This window comes from Xiphophorus couchianus, chromosome 3, assembly GCF_001444195.1.
Source record: "Xiphophorus couchianus chromosome 3, X_couchianus-1.0, whole genome shotgun sequence".
Lineage (NCBI taxonomy): Eukaryota > Metazoa > Chordata > Actinopteri > Cyprinodontiformes > Poeciliidae > Xiphophorus > Xiphophorus couchianus.
Window position 1 is genome coordinate 9528331 of NC_040230.1, and position 13559 is coordinate 9541889.

Sequence of the window (13559 nt, forward strand, 5' to 3'; positions counted from 1 at the left end):
TCAGACCTATCTTCACTTTAACCTGGAAATCACTAGTTAGAATATAGTAATTCACATCAACCTTTTTGGGGTTTGGTTGACAGGTCCCAGAATAATTAGGATTGTGTTTTGTTTATTGTTTTTTTGTTTTGTTGTTTTTTTCCCCCCAAAACTTTGGGGGTACAGGGGAAAGAAGTATCAAGAGAGACTGAATAATGCCAAGTAATCTGGTGTTTTCTGAAATTGCAAAAAAAAAATTGATGGTGAAATTGTTTAGTAAAGGCTCGAGAGCAAATGCTAAACTGAAAAATGGATGTGATGAAAATCTGGTCACAGAGAGAAACTATTTAACTGGTCATAGATTACAATTAAGAAAGTTCTGTGAAGCTTTAACTCGTAATTCTGAGGTTCTGTTTTCTTTTTAAGGTTCAAGTGCATGTGAACAAATGTCTTACTTTCTCCTTATAGGTTTAACTTGATTTTCTTTTAAAGCAGTAGTTTCCAAAGTTTGACTCCACTGGGGTTACTAAAAACAAATCTGGAGTTCTGAGGTCATCTTTATAAATATAAGTAAATAACAAAAAGATAGGGGGGACAATATATTTACACAGTCAATGTTAGAAGTTGTTCAAAATGTAAAAACTGTGTCATGGCCATTTCTGTTTGTTGTTCTTTTAACACAGTGAGCATAAACATCAATGGTTAAAAGCCTTAAAATCTATCTTTCACTGAAAGATTTAATTATTTTTTTCACTACAAACAACTGTAAGCATACATCAATGGTTTAAATTTTATTACAGCTGATAGAAACGTAGTTGTAGAGTTTAAAATGATTTGACTGTATTACAAAGCAGAAAAATTAAACAATTCAAAATTATTTACCTCTCTGCGTATTCACTAAATTATAAAGTTCCTGGTAAATGTAAAAAGTAGTACCTCCCTAGCTGGGCCTTTTTCTGGGTCTCATTTTGTCCCTTTTTTTAACCTTTGTAAATTTATTGGGAATAGTAATGATGGCCTCAGAAAACTATCATGGTTGTTGCAAAAAAGTTTATGTAAACAATTATTTCTTTTAACCATATTCTGTAACATTGAAAAGAGGCTCTCTGTCTCATTTCATCTGCATGTACATCAGACTTAAAATATAAGATTTCCTATTTGGGTATTGGATACCAGTTGCGTATCAAAGATAACAATAGCCATTGAGCTCCAAATTTAAATTAACGCCAAGACAGTTGGAAAATATCCTATCAATATATCTATTTTATTAAAAGTACCTAGTCTAATGAAATAAGAAAATTATCCTGGTTTGGCATTTCATGTTTATTGTAGTCATCCTTTAAGGAAAGTGACTAAAGTGTTAGACATTTGATTTCAATACGAATTCTGTAGTATGGAAAAATATAAACACAGAACCAGAAATGTTTCATTATCTTAAACATACTATGACTGCAAACATTCACTTCTTGCAAAAATGCTGCCAAGCTGAACTTTGGATTCTTTGTCATTTTTCTCCTGTTTCATGATATGACAAATGTCTCCGAGCACATAAGAGTGATCACTTATCAAACCTGATGCTCTAGATACTTTGACCTTTGTTACTTAGAAACCAAAAGCAGTATTCACATTTTATTGTTTTCCACAGTTGACAACCCCATTTATGTAAAGGAAGTTTTCACTAATTTAAAAATATACACATATATATGTACACTCATAATTTTCACTTTACAACACAGACATTCAAGAGAAATCAATATGACATTTTGTACAGCGATAGATATACATTTTCATTGTTTTGTACATAGTTACTCATATCAATCTGGACACACCTCACATTATTACTTTACAGCTGTACATAAAAGATTGCACTTGAGCTTTTAAAAGCCAAGCTGTTATCAGTGTGGCTTATACTGCGCCATGACACTACATCCTAATATTACTTTATTGTGGCACAGGTTATTTTTTCCTTCACTACAAGAACAGCAAACAATCTGTACAAATTTAAAACAAGTTTGAGTATGAGTTTCTATTCTTCATAGATAATACTTAAATATGATGTGAGGAAAATGTGCTAGTTTATAGTTTCATCTTGCATCTACTTCAAAAAGCCGAAAACTTGTTTTCCTATGTTTCTAACTGACGAATGTTACATTGTGGCTAGGTAAACAATAGCACAGCAAGGTTTGTTTTCAAAATACTTTCAGACTGATGGTCGCATTGTGGTAAAATAACAGTCAGTTACATGTATTTGAAAACTATATTACATAAATAACTAGAACAGTATATAGAAAAGATGTCCTAAGAAATTAGTGAAAATTTTGTAGCACTCCATTTGTAACGAAACATAGATAATTAAAAATGAATGCCTTTATTTTGAGTAGTTCATAATTAGGGGGAGGAATATTTGCAACACATGTGTAGGGAGACCGTTTAATGTTTGAAATGTTAACTGAGTCTACTGTAAGTACTAACATTAGATGGTAAAGTCAGCTTAAAATATGCCTTATTTTGCCTTATAAATAAATAAATATAATTCCACTGGATTCTCATCTCCCTTCAGTGCTCTGTCTGGGATTTCTCCAACTGAGCTCAATTTCTCAGGATGCATTTCATCCTAGCCAATCTGCAAACAAATGTAGCTTTGAACAATAATATTGAACTTCTGGGTTGTTTTAGAATTGTAGTCTGCCTATGATTCCAGTCTGGCAATGGCAGCGGAGGAAGTCCATGTTGACCACACTTCTAAATATTGAGCAGTTAAAGTCGGAAAAAGAAACTCCGTAAGATATTTAGCGCTTTTCTCTTTGCAGAGGGAGATGGTTGTTCACAGTGCGTACAATTTCCAGTAAGCTTCATAGCGTAGCTTTCTTCATGATTGTTCTGGCACATTACATACATCATGGTCAAATGTTATCATCTGGGTAAAATGAGATCTAATCATTTAAAACTTCAGCAGAATACACAACTGCCTCCAACAAGAAGTCGTCTTTCAATAGCTGAGGGTCCCGACCATCTGTATGGAGCAAGGGGTTGGTAAAAACCAGCCCCAACGCTACCGCAGTAATTACTGTATGTCTTCTCAGTTTCAAAATAGTGAAATTGTGTTTACCGTCAGACCTATGTAACACTGACTTCTCTTTCATACACACAGAGTGATTTCTCTTCTCCTTATTATATAAATAATGATCCATGAGGACAAAAAGGTCACTTGAGGCTTATACGTGGTTAGAATAAATGAATTATTCATCTAGTCACAAATTTCTTGTGAAACTGCACAGTTTGCACAGTTTGAGTTGTGTAAAAATATTAGTCAGTGAGATGAGTAAATGACATACCAGATATCTACTAAGTACCTGGAGAACTTTACTGCATTTGTAGATATGTGACACAAATTGAAAAAAAGTCTGTTACCTTTCAATTAATAAAAATTCATAAGAAATATTTTGAATGTTGGTCTTGGGTTAATCATAGTTTTAAGAGAAAACAGAATTTGCCAAAACAGAAATAGAACAAACCTTAAAGAAATCTGAGATAGGAAATTAGTCACAATGTACCAGATCTATAAATTTCTATGTAGTTGTGGCAATGGCACACTAATACATTCATAGTACATACACATGTGTTGTCATTATTTGCTTGTGTAATTTGTGACATATAAGTTATAAATATAAAATAATGAGAAACACTACACTGCATCCTTTGTCACATAAAGGAGTGGAAATTTACATGCAGAACAGATTTTAACATAACCATCAGTACTTTCATACAAATCTGCTGGTTTTTCCCAAATTCTACATTTTCCTTCTAGTTCCCATTTTTCTGGTCAACTTCTTCTTCCACCACTCTCTGATTAGGGAAAAACAGTCCTTGTTGGATATTGCTGGGGAAGTGGATTTATAGAGTAAAAAACTGGACAAATGTTGAATTTGTATATTCTTGTGGGGTAAGGAAGTTTGTCATTTCCTTTTCACACCTGACCTTCATGTCTCCTAATTTCCTCTTTGTGTTTTTTCTTGACTAATGAAGGTTCAAGTGTCTGTGATGTTTATGGGTTCATGTGGCCTTTCAGGCATCCAGTTTTGTTTGTACCCTGATTGAAATATGGCATTACAAGGAAGCGTGGTCTGACATTCTTGCTGAAAATCAGGAACCGTTGTTTCAGAGGAGTAACTGGTGTTGCAGTATAAGCTGGTTGGTGTGTGGACCATGCTGTCATAACAGCCAGAATCTCTCCCATCTAAACTGTCTACTCTTTCAAAAATGTTAAACGGTCCATCCTGACAGGTTACGTCTGATAAAAAAAGCTTCCTCTCTGTGTTTATCTGTAATTCATCAAGGTTACCCTTTAGTTGAAATACAAGTTGTAGTTGTCCATTGATGTCTCTTTCAGTTTGTACGACCAGTGGCTGCTGCTCGGGATTACTCCATCTTGCAATTCCTTGTCCTATCTGGGGTTTATCTTTGCTACCTTTCACAGAAAGCAGCGAAGAAGAACATATTCCTGTTGGTCTGTGCATAGTATCATGCTGCTGAAAAATTCTTTCATTATCTTGATCTTGGGGCTGGACTCCAACTGCAGCGTAGCTTCCAGAAGACTGGGCACTTGTGACAGGGTTTTGCTGGCAATACGAAGAGTTCTCAGCACTGTTTAGAGGTGTATTTTCTTTGTTGTGAACTATTTGGTTTGTGTCCCTGCTAGAAACTTCAGAAATCCTGAGATTCTTATCTGGATGTTCCACAACGTTCAATTTCTGGGAGGATATTACCTGTTTTGAAGATGGTTAGAAGAGCTCTGTTAGTTTCTATAAATATTTATACAATGAGCAATGCTAACATGTTCGATACTGACAATAGAAAGCACCTTAGCAGACCAGTTTTTCTTTACATCACTAAAATAATAAAACTGGTATGTGAATGTCTCAAGTAGTGCCATTCTGTAGCTTGATATTCCTGTAAGGCAAGATTTCCTTGTTGCTTCAAGGAAAGACTATGACGACAGAATGGACTTACCAGTGACTTTATTATGATCTTTGAGTCTCCACCTTTCACATAGTTGCACACACACACAGCTGATATTATGACTATGACTGCCAGAACAGCAGCGCCCAGGAGAGGCCACAGAAAAGGTATCTGATGATCATCTAAAGAAGGAGAGAGTTTGTGTTACTGTCATGTAATGGGAAAATTTAGATGTAGCTCTAAACTATGACACCCTGAGGTGCTTCAAAACTTTTGGGGGAAAAACTTCCATTATGACTTATATGGTTAGGCATCTTTAGAGGAAAATGTAAATGTATGCCTGCTAGATATACCAAAATGTTCTGGTAGCTGTATTTACTTCTGAGAATTGCTTTATTGTGAGGATCTTGCATAACTTTGAATGTTCAGAGAAACTTACAGAGGATTCCCTTCTGAATAAGCAAGGATTTACTTTGTATGAATTTTGAAAATATTAGAATAAAATGAGAAGTCATCTTTGAAAATGTGAAAAAAAAAAAATTCAGTTTAACTCTAATGATGTAGAAAGTTAGTTTCCCAGTACTTATGTTAATAATGTTTATAGAAGAAATCATTATTGTCATTAAATGGTCAACAATAGTAAGTCCACAACTCAATCTGAAACTGCAGTGTAACAAGTTTTAATTGGTTAGAATTTTTTCTGTGCTGTAATGGTGTTCATAGTGCAGATTGTTTTGCAAAGGATGGTTTTATAGCAATCTATTACTAAACACTGTATTATTTCCAAGTGGCTGCAATCACTCAAGAAGATTAGCTCAAACTGATTAAAGCAGCATTTGGGAAAAATGCACCATCTTCAAGTGTCTTAATTGGTGCATCATCTCTTCAGCAGCTGTGACTCCAGAGCTGCAGAGTGACACTGTTGCTTTCAGTTGTATCACATTTTTGTAAGTGTTTTAATGGTTCCTGCTACGTCCAATCAAATTCTTAAAACACATAAAGTATTTAAAGCAAAATCTAATTTACTTGAATAATTAAAAATATATGAATCATGATTGTTAAAATCAATCAACTCTGGTGTAAAACTTTTGATAGTCATTTTGCTCACCTGGCAGAGTTGCACAGAAGGATGCATTTTCACTGACTGAGCGACCCCATTCTGGAGTAACTGTGTAAACCACATGGCCGCAGTAGTCTGACTGGTTGTACTTTAAGTTGATGTCAAAGTGGTTATTTTTGGTTTTGACGACCTGGAGACACGGCAGGATAGGAGAATAAATTGACATTTAGTTCACTGCAGGTAGAATAGGTCAAATTGACCTCACATTCTTAGAAAGTAAAACCAAAGTGTTTTCCTAAAAAATAAATATTGCAGCAAAGACGGTAAAGTACAATAATGTCTGAAAATGCTCTTATACAGATGTGTAATTACCCTGGAAAGAGGGTCAATTTGAAAAGGAAAAAAAATATATAGGCCTCTTTATAGATGAACAGGAAAATGTTTGGAAATTAAATTTTGAGTTACCCACTGTTTGGCATTAGACAAGACCATAGCACAATAACTGACACCACTGCAAATGGCATACTTCCTGTTATGAAAAACAAAACCGATCTGCTTCTATCCATCTGTTTGTAGATCATTGTGTTCCAAAGTCTGCAACAAATCAACTTCAGAAAACCAATTTTATACAGTCTAACTGGGAGAACTAAATGATAACAGTCGACTCTATGTACAATTTTAGAGCTGAAGATGGATGTTGCTCAAAGGTCAGAATTATCACTAACACATTTAGTTTTGAGCAAGAATGCTTTTCAAACCAATGCTTCTTATGTTGAAATGATCTCCAGAACATGCTTAATTATGGTCTATTTAATTTAGTTTAATTTGCAATTCTTATTAACTTAAGATTTAAAGATTTAGCTGAACACCGTTCCTTCTTAAATTAAGTGTTGTTTTGTGCTATAGTCCCCCCCCGCCCATCTTTTTCTTTAGTAGCTTGTGTATGAAATGTCTAATTTTAACCAGAATCCCCAGAAGTGTAGCGATTTTTATGCCAATGAGACATTCCTGTTTAAAATAAAAAATATTTTTATGCCTGCTTTTTACCATAGTATTTTATCCAGTTTCAATAATATATTTAATGCAAAATGTTTTCTAATACAAGATAAACGTGTTCATGATGTTTGTTAATGTCAACAAACCTGTGCAGCCCACTGTGGATGGGTTATTTTTAAGGTATACTCCAGCACAGCTTTTTTGGTGGAGGTGATGATATCTGTAATGGAGTCTCCATTTGGCCCCTTTGGCACAGTGACGTTGACATGCAGGGTGGATGCTGCTGTGCGAATAGACAAAAGTGGTGGACCAAGGACAGCTACAAACAGAAAATTAAAGCAATAAGTGAATGTCATATGAGAATACATCTGTGATAAAGTACATCAGAAAATAATGTGTGTGGAGAGTCTTACTGTCTCTCAAGGGCTTAAAGGAGGTGGTGATGTCAGGACAGCTCCCGTTAACTATTACTTTAGCTCTGTAGTAAACATCATACACTGATGGGGTTTCCGCAGTTAGGTCACATGACAGGCTGGTGATGTTTTGACACTCATCTTTTATCAAGTAGTGCTGATCATCGCCCCTGTAATCAGTTCAATAGACAGTATAGTCAGTCTTTAGGAAATTCACAACCGTATTAATTGTGTAGCTACTAAACCAATTAAATCTTATAGACAAATTTAAAGTTAAGTTCGTACATCCTCATCCAGAGCTTGTATTGTTGCAAGCAAGGTGTCACTGCACAATATAAGGAATATATTCTTCCCTCTTTCCTTCAATTTAGCCATTAAATTATTTTTCAGGCATAGGCACTACAGCAATAGTGCAAAAGTTCATTTAATTGGCCAAAAATGGGCTATTGGTCATAGGCAGAGCATGAATGTATGGTACTTAATTTATAAGAGCCTAGCAAACATTACAATAAGCATCCTTTTGATTTACAAAAGGAAATCAAAAGGATTTCAATATTATTTAGTGATATTATTGTCACTAAACAACAATATTGTTTAGTGACAATAATATCACTAAATATTATTGTAGTGATTGCAATTCAATTTAAGGAGTATTTTCAAAGTAAATACATATTTGCTTTAAAAATACCATGAGCATTTTAGCATTGTAGATGTTCAGTGGGCCACATCTGTCTGAAGGTATAAAATCATACATCATGACTTTAACACGAGTGCCTTTCTGAGGTTGTAATTAGCTGTTACCTTTAGTAATTCGTCGAAATAACATTTTTAGTTTGAGCCCAATAGTAAAAGAATTGAACCTTAAAATTAATAGCCATACTCTATTTACTGAGCTCTGCTTTAAAAGCAGACATGTAAGTAAATAGAAAAAGCATCCTGTATTCAGCTATTTATAGCTTTTGTAAATATGATTATATGCTTAATTTTTAAACTGTTTCACACTCAATATGGCTGCATAACAATTTGAACAAATATGCATTTTCAAATACAGATCTTTTTATCAAAACACGCGAGATAAGTAATAGAGAAAAGTCTACACTAAAAAGAATAAGGATAATCTACTGTTTTGTGCTGTATTTGCTCAGGAAAAAAATCTAAGACCAATGAGGTCAGTTACTCAATACTGATAGTTATCTATACCATGGATGGCACTTGAACACAACCTTAATTAAATTTCAAAACTTGCAGCTGTGTAGTTGAGAGTGGTTTAATAGACTAGGTTTATTCAAAGTGTTGACCTTTATTGGTTTTAAAGTGGAGTACGTTTGAATAGTGAGTAGGGGTAATCTTAGTTTTGAGTTACAAAATAGTTCATTGGAATTAGCAGTTAACTGCTAATTTATGCAAAAAACACAAAAAATGTCCTTAAAATTTGAACAACCATTTTCTCATATTTGCTGAGCTTATGATCAGCTAAATCTATCACGTTTCATTCAGGATTGACAACCATAAGAATGGAGTTGTAATTACGTTAGAATATGGGAAAATTCTAACACTGGAGCATGGCAGGAAAGTGGGGTAAAATACGGTAGATTCCTGGCCAAAACAGGAGACTTGATAGGTATAGCTTTTAGTGTTTAGCTGAATAAAAATGGAGATTTAAACATTTAGATGTGACTATGTTGTCTAAACAGTTTTGGAAGTCTGTGCTAGACTTCTTTTTGTGTATCGCCATCTGGAGATGAGGTGAAAATGGCATCTTCGGAGACTTTAGATTAATGACAATTAATTAACATTCAATACTCTGATCTTACCTCCAGTACTGCACGCTATAGAGAACCTTTTGGCCTGGAAAAGGTGGCTTTACAGGATCCCAGTGAAGAACGTTGTAAAAGTTTTTGGAGGTGAAATACACACGGCCACTTCCAGTTGAGAGACTTGCTGTTGGAGAAAGGGAGAAAATGTATTCCTGCTTATTTACTTGGTTTGTTTATTTATACCATACTTGGTATGTTTTGTTATAGTATATTCAAGAAATGTAATAGTTATTGTTCCAATCATTTTAGAAAAAGTGTCAAAACAAGTTTTAGGCATTTTAAAATGCTTTTAGTCTTCAAATGTGATGCCAATTTATTATATGCAGTAAATAAAATTTTTACTTTCAAACACATTTTTATCTTGAGCAACAGGTGTGCGTGACTCAGAGCCCAGTGTGATATTACACCCTGGATTCAGGGCGTCACAGAAAGTATTGTTGGAGTTGGACTTTGTCTCTAATAGCTGAAACTCAAAACTGCTTTTTCTTAATCCTGCCTGCAACCTACTTTTTATACAATGCATTTCTAATATTTCAAGACGGGCTTTAGAAAATAGCGGGACATCATACTTTTTGTTGCTCTGAATTATCTACATAGAAAGTTACTTTAATGATGTCACTTTTTTATTGAGTTCATTTACTAACCCGGAGATGGTAGAGATAATAACACATATGACGGTCAAAAAATTTAAACGTAACTATATGATTGTTAAAACATTGTACTTAAAGTGTACTTAAAAGTGATACAGTCTTGAATTGACATTAAAATAAACCAGCATTTCCTGTGATGGAGTTCTTAGACTTTCCTTCATTATTAATGAGTGACAGAGGTTTTTTTCATGTGTTGATGGTTGTAATTATTTGCTTTTAATAGTATTACCTAAATGAATAGTTCATTGAGTGAAACATCTACATCTAAACATCTTCAAATTAAAAAAAGACAAATCTGTACCAGCTGGTTTTACTCACCATAGCAGAACAGAAGGACCACTATGTTCCTAGGCCACATTTTCTTCAGGAGTGCATATAAACAGGAGAAAAACGTTTATTTTTGCTGCTGTGGATGGAATTCCGAATAATATGTATATTTAAATACATTGAATTACAGTCTTCAAAAAAGATTATCCCAAACAAAATTAAAATCTTCGGCAGTCCTTTTTAGACCAACCTCTTTCTTCGGCTAATCAACCATCTCTGAGCCACTCTGGACAAGGAGTGGCTTTGCTCAGGTGTGCAGGTGTACTTTGTTAGATGTTATCACTTAGTTCCTGTTTTTCTGCTTATTATGAGCACCACCCATGTGTCTCTTCTCCTCAGAATGCTAACTTCCCATTCATACTGTGCTTTCAATTTACCGTGAGTCTCCTCCTCCCGCCGTGGAAGTATATCAGGTTCTTTTAGTTTTTTTTCCGTTTACTGGAAATGATCACACCTTGAAACTAAAATAGGAAAGACCAAAGACACCAAATTGCAAGTGGCAAGAATAGAATTTGTTCTAAGAATAGCATTCTTACGTATGAATTTCTCTTCATTGCAAAGACATCTTTGGTTTAATTTTTGTCTGAATTATCAACATGTCTTTACTTCAGTCACTGGATTTTTTTCTGCAGGTTGAATGCAGATTATTTATATAAAGCCATAGTAAAAGAATATTTTGCCACCTATTTGAATTCTGTTTACCAATTTAAAGCAAAAGTAAATCCAACTTTAGAGGATCAATAAGACTCAGTATTTTACCTGTTATCGAGTAAAATCTAAGCCAAACTGTAAAAGGAACTTATTTTGTGAGATCTAGAAGGTTAAGGAAGAAAACAGCACTTGATATTCTACTGTATGTTCATGATCAGCTTTATAGAAGTTGAGTAATTTGCATAGCTCATTACATAGCAAGGCAGTTCAAAGTGCTTTACACTGTACAAAATAATACAGTAACCAATTATACAAGCAGAGGTTTTGACAGTAATGATTCGATGTATCAGGTATGTAGTCATACAACACCAAGAAGGAAAGACAAAATGAATAATACAACAGTAGCAAGTCTTGCCATCTGTCTGAAAAAGACAGTAAGGCCATTTTAAGCTATATGGAATTCATCATTGTGGAGTAATAGTGTGAGAAACTATTTAAACCAGTTGCTTCTCCTCCTAGCAACCATGAAACACAAACTTGATCATACCACCTTATGTATTCAGGACAGAGGTTAATGCAACAACACTAATTCTCTGTGGCTTAATTGACATACAATTGGTATCAGCAGTTGGTTAAGTACAGTGCTGCTGTACTTAGCAGTGGATTTCAATGCTTTAGATTATGAGATCATCATCTCCAGCTTTGAGCAAACATTAGGTATCAAATGTTGAGCTTTCCAGTGTGTTAGGATCTACCTTTTAATTTTGTTGTCTCCACCTGTCCTGACCTCACTTTGGGGGATCCACAAGTCTACCTTGTCAGTCTCATCCTTTTATAAATTACCTTTTTTTCCTCATGCCATTTGGTACCATTTACTAAAAGCATGGCATTGCCTTTTTTAGATTGACATCTGTCAAGAATATTTTTCCAACTGAATCATATTGGCAACTACTCTGTCCAGACTCTCCTCGACTCCCTTCTTCATAGGAGGAAATGCATGGTATTGAATCTTTAATATCTTAAAGACAGTCTGGACTTATGTTATTTAGACTGAAGCGCACAGAAAGGAACACTTTTGTCAACCTTTCCTTTCTGGCATTTCTTATTGAGTATTAATTCAAAATTGGGTGTAAAAATGGATCCCTTAAACTTGAAAGTAAGGCAAACATGCCCTGTGTTTTCAACTGAAGCAGTTGAGATGAAGCCTGATTTGTCTAAAAGAAATCTTGAAAGAGAAGCCCATGCCTTTATAACCTCATGTCTTGTTTAGTGTAATGGCCCCCTTTTTTAGAATTGGCCTTCTGTTCTTTGCTCAGATCTTGTACAAGATGAAAGGCATACGTGAACAAGAGCAGAGTCCTTCAATTTGTGCTACCCTTCACTGATTCACTTTTTATGTCTGTACCGTGGTAAGTCTTAATAATTTTTAAGTATTTTAAGACGTTTCCTCTCAGAACTCCTACACCCATATATGCTCTCAGGTCAGCAGATGAAGATTTTATCTTCCAGCTGCAGAATGCAATGGAATGCTTAGTCAATAGACATTAACCTGCAACCTTATCATAACATTTTTAAATCTAATTTAAAAACTATCTTCCATGCTACTCCTATGGCTTTTTACCCAGCATGACTTATTGACATTGGACTCATTTTTACCTACTTCTGATACCATTTGTATTGAATTCTACTTTTTGTTAATGTATTCTTGGGTGTTTTATCACCTTTTATTTTTAGGCTTTTCTGTATCTCCTATGTTTAATTTACAGTATTGTGGTCAATCCAGCTGCTGTTTGGAATGCTTCATAAAGTTGTTTGGAAAAAAGGTGATGAAAGAATGTTTTGAAATTTTCTCCAGGAATGAGAAGTCAAGTATATTGTTTTCCTTTGCAGACCTATTAGAAGCTTTTCAAGCAACTTTATTAGTTTGTTTGTTTGCTGTTTTGATCTATAATCATATTGTGGTACAATGTTACTTTCCATGTGTTCCTACTTGTTTTCTCTTTCTTTTCCTCTTGGAACTGTATTAAACTTGCAGTATGTGTTTAAAGGAATACTTTAGACATAGATCCAGATTTATTTTGTAACTGCATCAAGAATAGCATGGATTAAATTATCACAGTTTCAGCTAAAAAATTCTTTACATAAGCATAATTTGTTTTAATGTTTTGGATTACTTTTTTTTTTGTAATTTTATTTAAGGTAACATAAGGAAAATCATATTGTAATCTACTGAAGCGAGGACCGTCTTGCAATAATTCAAGCTATTGGCATTGCTTGATCTTTATGTACACAATGTGCCATTCATTAGCTGTTCTCTGTGGGTTATGATCACAGCCGCGTTATTATGGACAACATGCCTGGGATTTGCTCTGATAGTTAATTTTAATTATGTCTGTGTTTGACTACTCTTGTGTAACCACTGTTATTTGCAATATATCACCTGTCATAGAAATGATAAAGGTGTTACCTGCATTGTAAACCACTCGGATATTCTACTCTTAACTTTGCTAAAGTAAAAGAGGCACTGGAAGAGCTTGTAGGATTGTAAAACTTTTTTTGACTTGCTGATTCTACAAAATGCAAACATCAGACTTGAAGGAGATCTCAGGTTTATATTTTAGATCAAAGCTGCTAATATCCATATTTTTTTCCCTTTAAACATCTTAAAGATAATCTAATCCTATTGAAGAATTAACAGGTTTTATAA

The 13559-nt window shown here is 34.4% G+C and overlaps 1 protein-coding gene across 1 annotated transcript; it reads right to left on the reverse strand.

The window, feature by feature from the left end:
• Positions 1 to 1595: 1595 nt before the first annotated feature.
• On the reverse strand, positions 1596 to 10503 carry ifnlr1 (interferon lambda receptor 1). Its single transcript, XM_028013337.1, has 8 exons — positions 10392 to 10503; positions 10193 to 10235; positions 9222 to 9348; positions 7408 to 7577; positions 7141 to 7313; positions 6047 to 6188; positions 4990 to 5120; positions 1596 to 4745 (listed from the first exon to the last, which is right to left on the reverse strand). The coding sequence occupies exons 2-8, from the start codon at positions 10230 to 10232 to the stop codon at positions 4008 to 4010; spliced, it is 1521 nt and encodes a 506-aa protein (XP_027869138.1). The 5' UTR covers positions 10233 to 10235; positions 10392 to 10503; the 3' UTR covers positions 1596 to 4007.
• Positions 10504 to 13559: the final 3056 nt, after the last annotated feature.